General features: G+C 44.6%; 1 protein-coding gene and 1 long non-coding RNA gene across 7 annotated transcripts in view; one reads left to right on the plus strand and one right to left on the minus strand.

The window, feature by feature from the left end:
* LOC120372633 overlaps positions 1 to 16,443 on the plus strand; it is a 62,028-nt gene that overhangs the window by 38,845 nt on the left and 6,740 nt on the right. For both annotated transcript variants that reach the window (XR_005585080.1, XR_005585081.1), the window contains exon 2: positions 15,689 to 15,770. This is a non-coding gene — a long non-coding RNA (uncharacterized LOC120372633). The remainder of the gene's footprint in view (positions 1 to 15,688; positions 15,771 to 16,443) is intronic.
* HEPH (hephaestin) overlaps positions 6,574 to 16,443 on the minus strand; it is a 35,162-nt gene continuing 25,292 nt past the window's right edge. For all 5 annotated transcript variants that reach the window (XM_039489898.1, XM_039489897.1, XM_039489899.1 and 2 more), the window contains 6 exons: positions 15,681 to 15,787; positions 14,738 to 14,963; positions 13,407 to 13,546; positions 12,822 to 12,984; positions 11,198 to 11,230; positions 6,574 to 7,564 (listed from right to left, as the gene is read on the minus strand). In XM_039489898.1, the coding sequence (XP_039345832.1) occupies positions 7,326 to 7,564; positions 11,198 to 11,230; positions 12,822 to 12,984; positions 13,407 to 13,546; positions 14,738 to 14,963; positions 15,681 to 15,787 (908 nt within the window). In that variant the 3' untranslated portion in view covers positions 6,574 to 7,325. The remainder of the gene's footprint in view (positions 7,565 to 11,197; positions 11,231 to 12,821; positions 12,985 to 13,406; positions 13,547 to 14,737; positions 14,964 to 15,680; positions 15,788 to 16,443) is intronic.

The following is a 16,443-nucleotide window of genomic DNA, read 5'->3' on the forward strand; positions in this document are numbered from 1 at the left end:
ACTTGGCAAAGGAACAGTTCCCAAAAATATCCTCCTTGTAAGCAGCAGGGTTTGGTTTCAGCCATGACTCAGTAGTACACATTACCAGTGGACTTATCGGGGTGGTTTATTTCCATTATGCCTATTGTGAAATGTTTTCGGTATGTTGCACCTTTAACTAGAGAGGAGACTCTCCTCCCTTTGGCACTTTGTGCTCAGTGGCAGCCTGTTATGCACAGGAAATGCACACTGTGCTCTGTCTTGTGGAGTATTTTTTTCTTCTGTTGTTTTGTGGTTTAATATAAATCAGAGGTGAACCTGACTGAAAGGCTGTGACTGCTCTTTGTGCACAGGAAAACCGTGTCAGTGCCTGCAGAATTTAAGCTTTCGTTTAAAGAAAATTAAATTTTGAAATTGTACAAAAAAGGTTTTAGATTGAAAGTGTCTGGGGCAGGCACCAGGTTTGAGTTCTGGACAGGGCTGAGCAGACTGATCTCAAGGCCTGGTGTTGCAATCGCTGTCTTTCTTCAGCAGGGAAAGGTTGGATGGGCTTCTCTCGCAGACCCCCGTTGCTGATCTTTTCACTGCTACGGGAGGAATTGCTGCTGAGAGCAGCACAGGGCATGGCTACACTGCAGCTGGGAATGAGCCTCCCAGCCTGGATAGACAGATTTGCACTAGCGGGGCTTGAGTTGGCGTGCTAAAAAATAGCAAGTATGGACATTGTAGTTCAGGCCTACCTGACCCCACCCTGGGTCTGGGCTCGGATGGCTAGCCTGAGTCTCCATTGGAGAGGCAATGGCCACACTGCTCTTTTTAGCTCACACTAGCAGGGCTCAAGCTAGTGTGTCTGCCTACCTGGGCTGGGAGGCCCACTCCTGGCTGCAGTGGAGATGACATTTCCCTCCATCATACCCCCAGCTCTGGGGTTGAGCATGCTGAGTCCACCGTGCTTGCAGCTGCAGTTCCATTTAACTCTCGATTACACACAGTGCTCCCTGTGCTAGTATCAATGCCATGTACGTGCTGCTGATAATCTACCGTCTTCCCTTACTCAGCGTCTATGGCTCCTTGGGTATATTTGATCTTTCTTTCTGGTGCAAATGAAAACAGAATCTGGGCTTCTCTGATTTAGCAGGTAAAGTGGAGGTTGGGAGGTTTTTAAAGGAGACATGCTGTGTAATAGATTTGCTTGTCCAGAAAAAGGAAAAATAGCAGCCATATTGTTCTGCGACATTCTGTAATTGTGAGTAACTGAATCTGAACACCATAAACACTAATTTCCAATAGAGGCTGCTCTGTCTATCAGCTGTGCAGTCTTGCTGTTCTTGCATCACCCCAATAGTCTGTGGCTTTGTTAATCAATTACTGTTGAGTTGTTTATGGAGGGTTGATGTATTATTTGTATATATTCCTCCTGCTCTGCCCCCTCCCTGTAGTTTGTAATTCTATAGCAACAAAATTGCCCAGATGCATCTGTGGCCAGTGAGCAACAACCCAATAGAGCAGCAGCACTGCTCTGTGCAATTTATTTCTATATCTCTGAGCCTCCACTGAGTTTCTTCCAATGTAGTTTCTTTGTTTGTGCTGAGAGGTGAATGAAAAGCTAAAAGAATTTATTCAGACCAAGAATAATTTAACAATAACCACCTAGGACAAAGCAAATCAGCTAGACTAAAGAAAAGGGCTAATTTATGAATTTACTGTCACTTTTTTTCTGGAGTGTATTCACCTTCGTGACAAGGCCTGGGTCTCCAGATAGCTCATGAGAGGTGGGGATGGGGGAGCTGTGACTCTGTGTCCCTGAGACTCAGTCCCTGGCATAGAATCATAGAATATCAGGGATGGAAGGGACCTCAGGAGGTCATCTAGTCCAACCCCCTGCTCAAAGCAGGACCAATCCCCAACTAAATCATCCCAGCCAGAGCTTTGTCAAGCCTGACCTTAAAAACCTCTAAGGAAGGAGATTCCACCACCTCCCTAGATAACCCATTCCAGTGCTTCACCACCCTCCTAGTGAAAAAGTTTTTCCTAATATCCAACCTAAACCTCCCCTACTGCAACTTGAGACCATTACTCCTTGTTCTATCATCTTTTACCACTGAGAACAGTCTAGATCCATCCTCTTTGGAACCCCCCTTTCAGGTAGTTGGAAGCAGCTATCAAATCCCCCCTCATTCTTCTCTTCTGCAGACTAAACAATCCCAGTTCCCTCAGCCTCTCCTCATATGTCATGTGCTCCAGTTTGAGCTGGATCCAGTTTGAGAGTTACTTTGCTGGTTGCAGGGTTTCCAGAAGATGTTTGCAGCAACACTGGATGGGCTTTTCTATTTAATAGTCGCCTGGAATCAGAGGTTGCTCAAGACGTTCTGCCTAAGGCAACAGATTGTCATCAGGCCAGCCCCCTTCTGCTACATAGCATGCACCCTGCGTGCATTAACAGTTCCTTAACATAAGCTCTGGGTTTGTAAAATTTTTGGTGTGGCTTGGGTTTGGGGGGAAGTCCAATGGGATGCAAGGAAGAGCCCCCTATACTGATAAGTTGGGGGGGGAAGTGAAGCCCCCCAGGTAGGAGAGAAAAATAAAAGTAAGGGTGCAAGGAGCAGTCTGGTCCACATGGACTGAATAGAACTGTGGTGCTAACCTAGCTACTGCCCTGGCCTGGGTGGGTAAATGACCCCACCCCACCCCGACCAAGTTCTGGTATAAAATGTATATGGGACCTAAGTGACTCCTTTAAAACAGCACCCCCATTTCAAAGGGGTGCCCCATACAGACAGTATTGACCCTCTGTAGCTCCCTGACCAAGCTAAGTTCAGCTTCCCTATTGGAGCGGCAAATATAACAGTATGTCGCTCTATAAACAGTCTTCTCTGGAAGGACCCTACTTGGGTCTCTTACCTCGAGCAGCCCTGCCCAGCCCTGCATTAGGGATCTATATCATCCTCCTGATGCGCATGAACAGTCTGTTAACAGGGCCAGTGTTGGGGTAGAAGGAGGGGCCCTCGCGAAGGTAAGCTGCAGATGGCAGGGCTCGGGCCCGAGTGGCAGGGTTGGGGTTCACTCCTTAGTTTCTGCCTTGGCCCACAGTGAGTCTAACTCTAGCCCTGTCTGTTAATGGGCCTTGATCTAGTCCTGTTTCAAAGAAGACTAAATCAAAGCAGGTTAAGGGTTGACTAATGTGCAGCAGGGTACAGACAGTCTGCAGTGCAGCAGGTATCACACCCCAGGCTGCTGTGTATCTGCTGCCCAAGGCAGCTGCCCAGCTTGACTGTGCCTAGAGTGGCCTTTGCCAGGAATACAGTATTTAGGGACTAGGTTAAAATGGTAAAGCAAAGCCTAAATGCACATCTCTCACCTAACTTGTCAGCTTCTTGCCCAGTGAGGTGGGGCTCTCTGTGTCAGGGCCTGGTGGGAAGGCAGCAAACCACCCTGGCCTTGCTGAACTATCCTGGATTCAACTACCCCTCTGCTGGGACGGCAGGATTCTGATCCCACTCCCCTAACACCTTAGACCTTTGTTTCAAGTTCTACTCTTTGTTTGCATGTGTCCTGCCCCCTACCCACCCACTCCCCCCACCATGTTCAGGTAGAGGAGGGGTTGGGGTCAGACTTGTAGTTGCCCATCTGGTCTCTGTGGCCAGTAGTAATTAAAAATTAATGGCCTAGTTGCTGGTTTCCATTTTATCTCCAAGATATGGTCATTCACATGCTGATAGTCTTGATAGTCCGTTCATACCAACGTGTGTGTGTGTGAGACCTACACCCAAGCAATCCCACTTATTCCCCTGTCTCTGAAAATAAATTAATCCCTTAATATGGAGTGGTTACCAAAACAAAAGCGAGTGGGGAAACTGAGTCACGCATACATTCCCTACTTTTCTAAAAGAGGATATTCTCCGGCTGAATTATTAGATTTGGAGGTCTCCGCTTCAACTCCCAGTAGACTGTGATCTCTCCTATCCTCTTGGTTTTGCTATCCATTGTGCTAAAGGTCCTTTCCCCATGCAAATACCAATGTACTTCTGGAGTTACTGTCAGCAGCTATGATGATGTGCCTGAGCCGCTACAGCCACTGCACACAGTACCGAAGAACTAATTACTCATCAAACATATGCAACACGCATTCCCTTCATTGCCAGAAGAGGCCATTACTTTGATGGTTTTTATACTAGGCCTTAGGTTATTTGGCATTAGTGTTTGTTTTTAAAAAAAGGCAAAGTATAACGCACATCACTGTTAAATAGCACAAAAACAAAACCGGTGTTTTGGCTGACTATACATCAAAGCCATTAAGATCAATATAAAAGAACTGAATTATTAGGAGCGTAGAACATGGTTAATAAGAGGGAAAGTAAATGTCAGCCTACTTGGAGAAATGTGGTGTTTGATTATGGACATTAGGAAGTAATTTGACAGAGCACTAATAAAGTCAAAAGAGAGAGCTTTTCATTTCAGACCTGCAGCAAATGTTAGGTGGTGCTGCTTAGACAGAACGGTTTAATTTTCTTTACAGATTATGGCCCTGTCCCAGGAAAGCACTTGCAGAACTTTATACAAATCAGTGGGGCGACTCACAATTACACCTGTGCTTTGCTGATTCAGGGCAACATCGAAACTGCAAGCAAAACGCAGTATCCTAAGTAAGAGGAACCTGTGCCACTAGTTTCTTTTTATGTTTGGTGCCTAAGATGGTGGTATATGCTAAAAGAAATTTAATGAACCAAGGAGGCAAATTCTCCTCTCATTGGCACTGAAGTCAATAGAGTTACTCAGGGTTTATACTGATGTAAACGAAAGGTGAATGTGGCAAATATCTCTACTTATTGCAGTAAGTCAACGAGTAGGATTCCTCTGAGGTATGAGCACTGTTACCTAGGCCTCACAGCACTGCTCTGAGTGCCAACACACCCTCCACGCTCAATGCCCTCATAGAAAGCTAGAGAGATGAAAAATAGAAATGGCTATATGAGTGCAGCATTCAAGTGCTGGATGAACATTAAGGATTAGGTTGAGTCTGAGCCACGTGGGTGTGCAGAGAGGTGAGGGAAGGCAACTAAGGAGTTTTCCCTCCCCATATCCCCCTGTGCAGCAGCTGGGTACCATTGTAGTCCCTGTCATCCCTAAACAAATTGCCCCCACAAATACCTTTAGAAAATGTATCTCTTAAGACTCATATGTGTAGTGGAGACACAACGGTACCTACCTGCCTAAGTCCTTAGTGTTTGTAGAGTGCTTTAAAATTGTCAGATATAAGACGATCACCAAAGCAAAGAAGCGTTGGAGAAAAGCAAGGATTCCACATGAGCTGAACGTGATTGTGTTATAATTATTGCTCTGAATAAAACAGAACTGATGTGCTTAAATAACATAAATAACCTGGCATTAGGTCGATTATGCTTAAATAAATTTGTTAGTCTTTAAGGTGCCACAAGTACTCCTGTTTTTTTTTCATGAGAAAGGATTCCCCTCCCCTCCCCATTCCCCACCCTTTAAACGTGTTGTCAACAGGATCTTCTCTGGATGCAGTTTCCTTGCCAGACCTGTGTGTGAGATAACGGGAGACACTTGGGGTCTGAGTGCTCAGAGCACTGGTAATGGAAGAGAGGTTAAACACAACCAGGTAGTATGCAATCGAAGTTCTTGCCACTGAGAGCTGTTCAGTGGCCTGTGTGAAATGGCTTTGGTGGTCTTAGTTTAGCCCTTGGCAAAACAGGGGGCCACGCCATTATTCTCTGAGCCTGCTGGGCTGTCTAAACAGAGAGGTTGAAAGTGCCATGAGACTCCTCTCGCCCCAAAGGCAGCCCCTCTGGGTCAGAATGTGGGGAAATTTTGCCATGCCAGTGCCCTGGTTGTAGTTCTCCTGTGTCTGAACAGAGGAATTGAATCTCCCCAGCTTCAACCTAGTACTTTATTACCCACCCCTCAACCCACAGAAACCACAGAGTTGTGATAACAGCAGAATGTCCAGTACAGGCTAACTCTCCATACGCATGGGAAGGGATTCACTGACCTAGAGAGCCCTTTCATCTCGAATACCTTTGACTCTGTGTAGTTTGAGTGAGATGTACAGGAGGTAAGGTAAACCCAGCCCACTTGCAACTGCCACTTTCTATGTTTCAGGAGTTCCCTTAATCTCAAGGCTCAGGCAGTCTCATTAACCGTAGGGAGCATGAAGGATAAACTTGCATTGGTGTTCTCAACAAACTCTGCTACTGGCACTTTAGCACGTGAAAACCTGTTTCTCCCTTCATGGTGTTTAGACTTCACTTGTGCTTCAATACAACTTCATGGCACAGGATGAGATTCCTGATCCGTGTCTTTGTCTGAGAACCCCAGTTGAGCTAAAATGTAAGCCTCACTTCAAGCATACTCCTGCGGCTTCTCCTCAGAGCTGAGAGCATATTGGCCTTTCCCATGCCTGGCACACAGCGATTAACTCTGAAACAGTCAAAAATGCTAGGGTAGCTTAAATAAAACAATGTGTATTTTGATATGAAGAGTGGAAAGAGAGAGCATCAATGGACATGAAAATAAATCACAAAGCTTCGTAGGGTATCAGCTCCCCACTCTACTAGGAACTGTACAAACACTTAAATATTGCACTTAATTTACACTTACAGATTAACAGAGTTTTAATGCAGGGAACTGTCAAGGCATTTTGCAGCATGTGTAAAAGCTCCACCCCCAACCACTTATAGTAAACCCCCGAAAGCCTGATACTCAAATGTGTTCCCTGTAGCATGCATATATATGCATTGTGATGTGTCAGCAGTGCCAAAGGCGGAAGCACAGCTACTGTTATGTTCTTGATGGATCTCCTTAGACACTGTGACACAGTGTACTGTGTTCTTCCAGCTTCTCATAAAAAGCAGAGAAATCAGATACAAATAAAGTGCTTTCTCCTATCTAGTCTCATCTTTCTTTATTCACAAACACCAACGATTATCTTTTTCCTCAGATTACTTGGGTTCAGTGTCAGATCATGGTCATTTAGGGAGACCGTGTCCAGCCCAACTCTGGCAGCTGGGCAAAGACAGAACTCAGCCTGAGAGCTCTTGTCTCCTTATTCTTTCCTTCATTAGAAAGAGAAGACCCAAGCAAGTGAGGCTGCTTCAGTGGAGAGAGAATTTGCTGTGAGAAAACAGTCTTCATAATTGCTTCTCCCCCTTTGGGAAAAGGAAGGCACTTGGAGATCCTTTTCACTCCCACGGCCCCTCTTCAGCTAGCTGAAAGGGGAACGCTCGTGGGAGGAATTTTAGTTGACAAAGTGCTGAGGGCTCCTTGTTTGGCTTTATGAAGTGGCTTGTGCTCCATGCTTGTGGGTAAAAGGCCTTACACAATTCCTAAATTACTTGATTGTTTTTAGACACGAGTTTGAATCCATCATCCAGTATGGACCTCCTGTTGCGTCTTAACCTCCTTTGCCTCTCGAGGCGGATGATCATACCCAGCAGGAAGCTGGCAACGAGGAACAGCACAATCCCTGCAACAGCCAGAACGATGACTGTGACCTCCACTTGCTCCTGAGCCATCTTAACTCCAAACACAATGACCTTATGGGACTCGTCCTCAGGAGAGGTCACTGAGAGCAAACGAAAGGAGAAAGTGACTGTTGGGGGGCAGGAATGAGACAATTTAAGGCATCTGAGAAACATGGAGAAAGGGGAGTAGAGGGGAAGGAGAGATTCAATATATGGGAGGGGCCTATCAATTGTTGCTCAATCCCACAGGTCTCTCATCCTTCAGGCTGTGAAGGAATTTGCAGAGTGAGCAACAATTTGCCCTTCTGTAAACCCTTCCATTCAAGGATCTCAATGTACTTCACAAAAATTCACGCATTAAAACTCACACATCCCTATTAGCAAGTATCATTATCCCCCTTTTTACAAATAAGGAAACTGAGGCACAGAGGCACAGTGACTTGCCCAAGGAGTACACGAGACTCATCCTGCATCATTTTGCTGCTGTTCCAAGTCACTGGCCCTGGTAGCTAAATGACCATGGTGAGCCATTAAATCTTACGCTTTCCAATATTGCTGTTGCTGCTTTTGTTCTGCAAGGATGTGAAAAGCTTTTGAGAAGCAAGACTTGCTTGGCTAATTGTGTGAAGAACTGTAGACCAGGGGGTTTGATTAACATGTAGCTGTTTGAGACTGGTATAAAATTAACTTACTCCTATAACTCCTGACAGGTTTTCTATTTCTCCTCTGTTTAGTGCTCATTTTGAGCAAGGAAAATATTCTTTGATAGCTCTGAAATGATGGCAGGGACAGGAGGAAGAAATTGGAAATATAGGGCCAGATCCTCAGCAGGTCTAAATTGCCTCTGAAGACAATGGAGCTCCTCTGTCCATTCATTCCAGCTATAGATCTGGCCCGTGTATTTTGGGTGTAGTAATTCTGATACGGGATGAGGGAGAGCAACCCAGAGTCAATTTTTTCAATGAACTCCCCGTGGCAGGCAATTTTAAAAGAAGCTCATACGTGAGATGATTCTGAACCTTTAAATACTTCTTTCCCCTATTAGTTCTATTGAATCACTTCAGAAAACATTGGTTCAAGCAATTAATTTCCCTGAGATCATGTTAGGAATTGTGATGGTGGATGTTTAGGCTCCTTTTTGGAAGAAATGGACAGGAAAATACATACTGTACGTTTTAACGAGGCAATAAAGCTAATGTTTGACACTGACAGCATCCCTCAAGTAGAGGGCTCTTGTGGTCATTTATAAGAAGAGTGAGACTTTTACAAATGTGTCTATGAAAGCTGTTGGGCTTGGTTGACAGAGCAAGGGAAGTTATCCTCACCCCAACTTCCTATTTTCACTCTATACGAGTTCGAAGCTTGAAATCCCTGTGCAGATGAATAAGTACATGATAAATGCAATATAGTGGGAGATCCTTCTGTTCTCTGTTCAGTGGGTTAGCCTCAGAGGTAAACTCAATGAGGTTGCACCTCAGATAAAGACAGCACTACGCCAGGCATGAATCTGACCTTTGTTTAGCCTAACCAAAGGAAGGCTGAGGGGAGATGATTGTTCTCTATAAAAACATCAGAGGAATAAACACCAGGAAGGGAGAATAGTTATTTAAGTTAAGCACCAGTGTGGACCCAAGAATAAATGGATATAAACTGGCCATCAACAAGTTTAGGCTTGAAATTAGATGATGATTTCTAACTATCAGAAGAGTGAAGGTCTAGAACAGCCTTCTAAGGGGAGCAGTGGGGGTAAAAAACCTAACTGGCTTCAAGTCTGAGCTTGATAAATTTATGGTATGATGGGACTGCCTAGAATGGTGTGTAAATGGATTTGCAACTGCTAGCAGCAAATATCCCCAAAGGCTGGTGATGGGACACTAGATGGGGAGGGATCTGAGTTACTACAGAGAATCCTTTCCCAGGTGTCTTGCTGGTGGGTCTTGTCCACATGCTCAGGTCTAACTGATCACCACATTTTGGGGTTGGGAAGGAATTTTCCCCCAAGTCAGATTGGGAGAGACCCTGGGAGTTTTTCTCCTTCCTCTGCAGCATGGGGCACAGGTCAATTGCAGGATGTAAACCATGTAAACAGTGGATTCTCTGTAACTTGAAGTCTTCAAATCATGATTTGAAGACTTCCATAACTCAGCCAGAGGTTATAGGTCTATTACAGGAGTGGGTGGGCACGATTTTGTGACCTGTGATGTGCAGGAAGTCAGACTAGATGATCATGATGGTCCCTTCTGGCTTTAAAGTATATGAGACCTAAGGGCTTGAAATGCCCTTTCCAACTCTGTGATTGATCTGTGATTCTGTAAAGCAAGCGGGTTCATTGGTGGGGGAGGAGCACATGCAGTGAGATTCCGAAAAAGCCACTTTATTACTAGTCCTGATGTACAGAAAATGCAAAGCAAAAATGAAAACAGGTGCTAAAGCACCTCTGATATTTTTTAAATCATCTCACTCTGCTCCTTTGTCATTTCAAGCACAGGGTAGCACAGCCAAGATAATTCACGCCTTCCTAGTGCAAGAGCATCTTACACAATGTGAGAGCTGCAAAACAGTAACTTCCAGCTGGAAGTTATTATATGCCTGTGGTGCAGAGGCCTGTGAAACCACAGGAAAGAGTACGCAAGAAGAAGAGCTGACCCTTTCTGAAGTGCAAGGCATTTCAATCTAATAACTGCATAGAGCAGATATATTTGGAGCTATTATAAACCAATACCTCCCCAAACACAAGCTAGAAACTCAGACAATCCAGTAAGATGATTCAGGTGAGTCAAAAATCTCCATTTAGAATATACTCGAAACACCTCATAATCAAAGGTCGCCTGCAGAGCACTGGGCTTCTGCCCTCCTTGCTTCTTTATGATAGTTAAAGACCACCTGAAGGGATGTTTAAGTGTTTTTCTGTCTGGGTTTTACGTGTGAAATATTCAGTCTCTTATCCCCTGGATTGTTAGAGAAGTGGATTTAAGAGCATGTGTGTTGTGAGTTTTCACACCTTGACTGCGGGTGCTGAATTTTTAACAAGGGCTATCTTTCTCCAAGCTGTTCATTTGTCATTTCAGTTAATTAGGTCTTACTGAAAACAAAAGAAACCCAAGGCGGTTTAGATGATCTGACTGAACTCTTCTTCACCCTTGCTTACTCAGTCTCTTCGCTCTTGTGAGTGTACAATTTCACTAGCTCTCAAGTTGCTACACAGTCTACCAGGTAGATAAAGTAAGAAGTTCTAATGTATAACAGAACAGGAAAAACGCCCTTTTAAAAAACAAAGAAATCTTTCAAGCCTTCTTTTTAAGTGGTCATAAAGAAGCAAAAAGGGTACAAACCGTTTTTTTGAAGGTCACTTTTACCCGCTGGATTGTCTTAACTAAGCACAGACATGCTGAGGATCGAGAGGTTATGGAGGAGGGGCAATTCTACTGATGAAACACACAAGCGGGCAGAGCCCACCCCCGACCATTCACGTTGCTTATAGTCATACCCCACACACTAACACAACGCCCCCCATATTTATACTTGGGGAACACGGAGACTGGGATGTGGAGACACCCCTGCCCAGAGGCACATGGAAATGGGGTGAGATATGGTTTCTTGTGCCTCCCCCCCACCCCACACACAGATCCAACCACAACCTGATCCAAATCTTCTGTCTGTAGGGTAAGTTCAACCAGCACTATCCCCTACACACAATGCAAGAGGCTTTTTCAGCAGTGTAATGCAAATCGTACCTCCTTTTGTCGCTAAGATCTCGGGCACTGTCTCTGAAAGAGAGTGACAAATTAGTGATGTATTGTTATGCTGCATAGGAAAAAAGCAATCAGTGTAGACTTTATGGGAAGGCCATTGTTATCTATCCTGGGTACAATTTTCAAAAGCACCTAGTGACTACGTCTCAACGATTTTCAATGACAGTTAGTTTCCTACGTCAATTAGGTGCTTTTGAAGAAGTTAGCCTCTCTCTATACTCTGTGGTAAATGCCTGTAGAAGGCCATGCACGCTAATAGGTGATGCCATTTCCGACCCCTACAGCACAAGGCTAGTAGAAGGGAGTGGAAACCAGCTTCAGCACCAGTTGGACAGTTAGAGCAAGAACCTAGATAACAAGAACAAATATTAATTATAAGAAGATAAGAATGGTCCAATGGTCCATCTAGCCCAGTATCCTGTCTTCCAACAGTGGTCAATGCCAGATGCTTCAGAATGAATAAACAGAACAGGGCAACTATCGAGTGATCCATCCCCTGTTGTCCAGTCCCTGTCAGTCAGAGACGTAGGGACACTCAAAGCAAGGGCTTATATCCCTGGCCACGTTGCCTAAGAGCATTGATGGATCTATTCTTCATAAACTTATCTAATTCTTTTCTGAACCCAGTTATACTTTGGGCCTTCACAACATCCCCTAGCAACGAGTTCCACAGGCTGACTCTGCATTGTGTGAAGAAATACTTCCTTTTGTTTGTTTTAAACCTGCTGTCTGTTAACTTCATTGGGTGACCTCTGATTCTTGTGTTATGTGAAGGGATTATTATAACACTTAACAATGGCTTCCATTTTTACAGATGTAATTGTATGTTCACAGTTCATGGTGGGCATAAAATTGTTCCTCCAAAAGAAAAGAGGCCAAGCAGAATGTCCTTGCAAAATCTGCCTCTAAAGATCCGTTTCCTAATCCTTTTTTGTATTATGTCTCTGTGGTGAATGTCACGTACTACTTCAGGCTGTTTCCTGGGTTCCAGCTCAGACACTGACTTTATTAAAACATGGTGAGTATTTTTCAGCACTTGCTAGATTTTCTTTTTCTTATTCTGACCTTCCTTCCATCCAGGAGAGCACCTTTGCACTCCCAAGTCTCAGTTAATTTCAGGCACCAGGGCTAGCCAAATAGGGCTCCTGAGACTCCAATGGGGTACACGATCCTTTGATAACTTGTGGAAGGGAAAGGCATGACAAGATGCCCTTAAGCACTGTTCATCACAAAATAGCTTCTAATGTTTTGTGATTAGATCAGAACACTTTCACTGTGCATCTCTAATGTAGCTAGCACTTTTACTAATAACAATAGCTGGAGGATCAATGGACAGTGCTTCCAGGATAGACGACAACATAAACCTAATAATAATATCTAGGGCCATGTAAACTCTGGGACCGAAGTGTTTATTAGCCCCAAATTCTGTTTATATGGTGTTAACAAGGAGCAGCTTAAGTTAATAATACTTTAGTTAGTGAGTGAATTACTGTATGCATAGAACACTTTGATGCACTATAAGTACTAAGTATTATCATTATCTGGAAGTACACTTAAGTTATTTATGAAGATGACTGCATAGAGATGGCTGCTGCTCTCTCCCTACCTGGTCTTGGTAAGACTGTGTAGAGTGCCTCCATACCACCATGAATATGATCTGACACATGGCAATGAAGCAACCATGTCCCAAGGTTCCCAACCACCATCTCCACCATTTCGAAGGTCCCAGGGAACAGATCCACAACATCTGCCCTGTAACTCTTGCCGTTCTGTCAAAAAGGGAAGGGGTATGTTAGCATGCAATGGTTCATGTATCTTTAGAGAACTCTGGTCTAGAGTAACAAGGATCTTGGGGGCAGGACCTGGAAACCTTGTTGATGCTGCAGTAGTTGATAAGAATTGTAACAAAAAGTTACCAAAAGCAATTCCAAGGTCCTAAGTGGAAAAGGATTGTAACCTGCTAAAGCCTAAGCTTGAGATTGGTTAGATAGAGAGATCAACACAATACTGGGATCCCCTGGGTCTGCTTTGGGCATGTAAAATCATCTCCTCTTGCTGGTTACATGACAATGCTGCAAACATATCCAACTGCCTGAAGTTAGTTAAGGGGTCAAATGAATGTAATGGTATCCCAGCCCCAGCCCCAGCCTTCCCTTGCTGCTGGGCTCTGCAATCAGCAGGAGATTCTCACCCTGTATGTGAAGGTCTCGGCATGAAAATGGACTGTATGCACATCGATCTCCTGGCCCATTCCCAACAGGTACCAGTTCACCGAGTCTCCTTGGTGCATGGTCAGTCCAGGCAAGTTTGCGTAGAGCTTCCCATTGATGGCTGTGGGGTAGACAACGTGTTGAGAAAGCAGAATGATGTGGATGTTCAGGACCTCACATGTCAGTGCAAAAACAGTTTCCCTCAAGGCAGGTTAAACCTTTCAAAGCTCAACTAGGGTCAAGTAAATCAGACATTTGTCTCTTCTGTTGTGAGATTCCCCCCCCAGCATGATTTCCTGATGTTTTGTCCGTCACCTCCCAACTCAGCTACTGCACCTGCTTTTCAGCTAGGTTGCTGAGTCATAAAAAAGTCAAGTGACTTGTCCCAAGCGGACGCTATGTCAGTGACGTAGCTTGGCTAAATCTCAGAACTCTCCTCCTTCCTGCTCTTTTGCTTTTACTACTGAAGAACATTCCATCTCCAAGAGCTGAAGGTAGCAGAAGCAGCTCGGTGCTTTTAAAGATCAGGCCATGTAAATATGATCTTTGTTGCCTAACCACAGTTACACGTTTTTAAAGTCCACTGCCCACGCACTTATTGAGCAGTGGAAACATTACAGGTCCCCATCAACAGGCAAATTCCAGCATACTATATGTTGTTGTACATTACTCTGAGGTGCTGGTCATTTGTAAATTGCTATTCAGTAGGATTCATTTCACAATTAGCACAGCAACAATGAGAGCTGCACCTTGTCTGCAAATGAAATAAGGATCCAAAACAATGAAAGAGCAGCATAATAAAGCAAGGCAACACATAGGGAAATCTCCACTGAGGGCAATGGGAGAGGGTACGTGCTGAAGAGACATATTGTGAGGCCGGGAACTTCTGGCACCTGTACTTTTCTGTTCCGTCACTGTTGCTTGGATGATAGTAATGATTAGTTGTCACCTACGTTCATCTGTGATTGGGGCCTTATAAATGCCACATTAATAGCGGCAACACAGGGCCTGATTCTGTGTGGTGCTGAGCACCACTAAAGCCAAAGGAAGCACTCAGCAGGAATCAGGCCTTTGTGTATTAGGCATCTGTCAGCCAATGCACAATGTACCTTACACAATTTAGCAATCTTAAATAACACCTACAACTCTAAAAGGAAATGGCTCCTGTCTGGATTTCTAATTCTGGTAGTAGGGCCAGAAGGTCAAGAACTCTCTTTCCCTATCTCGGTACCTTTGTCAATTAGGCCCATGCAAATGGCAAAGGCAGCTCTGAATGGGGCCCAGTAAAAGATGTGAAGTGAAGGCCACGCACCATGCATTTTGTTGCTTTCCACAAATTCTTCATCCTGCAGGTTGATTTTGCTCTGATTCCCATGTGCATAAGCTTTCACATTTTCCTCCAGGTACCATGACTGATTTTCATCAAAAACCAGGAAGAGGAGTGCAAACTCCCTGTTGATGCCCTTCCTCCTCCCATCAGAGCCCAGCGCCCCTTTACGGCAGACCTTTAGGGGGCCTATCAGGCCACTGTACATATCCTAATAGGAAAGAGAAGAAAGTCGGAGGTGTTCAGAGATGGGGATTTTCCTCCCATCCCTCCTGCACACAGCACCACCACAATTCAGCACCTTGACTTGCTATTCCCTGCAGTACTCTCCATAAAGTACTTTGCAAGCCACTGAATAATCAATCCTGTGTGTGAAATGTAGTCTATTGGAAATAGTTAACAGAAACTACAAGTGCAGGGCTAGATGTTAGCAGTTAATTACTGCTGTGCATTGGGTGCAACATGGAGCTGTGACTCTCCTACTGACGGTACATGGGGACATTAAGCCACCCCTTAAAAGGTACGTGCATCTGCTCCATAGCTGGCCAGCTCTATATGGCAGTGCAGAATGGCCTTACCACCTCCCTGATAGATGTGATAACACCGTATAAATATTTGAAGGGTGTTAACGCCAAGGAGTGGGAGGAATTATTTTATGAGGGACTATATTAAGAAAGGGAGAATTTAGGCTTAATGTCAAGATCAACAATGAGATCTATTCACCTGTCGAATTGTCTCCCTAAGGGAAATAGTGGAAGCTCTATCACATGGGACACCGCATTCTAAACTAGGCCAAACACTAAAATATATCCTACAGGGAACAACCCTTGATTGTTTCCTAGGAGACTGTCTAGATGATCACTGAGGCTCTAACTTGTTTTATTCCATCTCTAACTTGTTTTATTCTAAGATTCCAACCATATTTTACCTTTACAGGATCCACCATAGAGTAGTAAACCCAAGAAACGCAGACAAAATCATTTGGTCCTGGACCGGATCTTTCAGGAACATCCCAGCGGTAAGTTACAATGTCACCTGAGAGACAAAAAGGAGTGACGGTGGTAGTAGTAGTTGCTATTTGTACTACAGCAGCAACTAGCAGCCCCAGCCCAGGGCCAGGATCTCTATATGTTATACAGACACAGAACAAAAACATGGTGCCTGTCCCAAAGAGCAACATTATGGCAGTCTCGTGTACATTACAGATTCTTTCCCTGGTTGTGAACAATAGACTAGAGACTCTTTCCTCCCCTTACAAACAAAGGAGGTGGCATGATGGGGATGGGGAGTGGAAAAGTTGAACCCCAACTTATGGAAAATCACCTCACCTTCACTTGAATCACCCAGGACTAGTGTTCTCCAGGGAAATTCTGGCTCACTTCCTGGGAGACTCGGCATGACCTTTGGAAGCTTTGAAGTATATTCACAGAGGTACCTGCCACTCTCATTCAACTTTTTGTTATATATTTTAAAAGTAGAGGCTGATTGAGAGTCTGGATGGCTTGGAGGGGCTGCGTAGTCCAGATACAGAGCCTATGAGATGCCAGCTCCAGTCAAGCCCATGGTGCCAGTGACCAAAAGTTGTTACCTTGAGTGAGGGCTGTGCAGGGTGGTCTCAGCAGTTCCTAGCAGACAGTTGTCCACATCATAAAAGAACATTATCACAGCCCAATGTCACTAGCTGGTCCCCA

Source organism: Mauremys reevesii, linkage group 9, assembly GCF_016161935.1.
Source record: "Mauremys reevesii isolate NIE-2019 linkage group 9, ASM1616193v1, whole genome shotgun sequence".
Classification (NCBI taxonomy): Eukaryota; Metazoa; Chordata; order Testudines; family Geoemydidae; genus Mauremys; species Mauremys reevesii.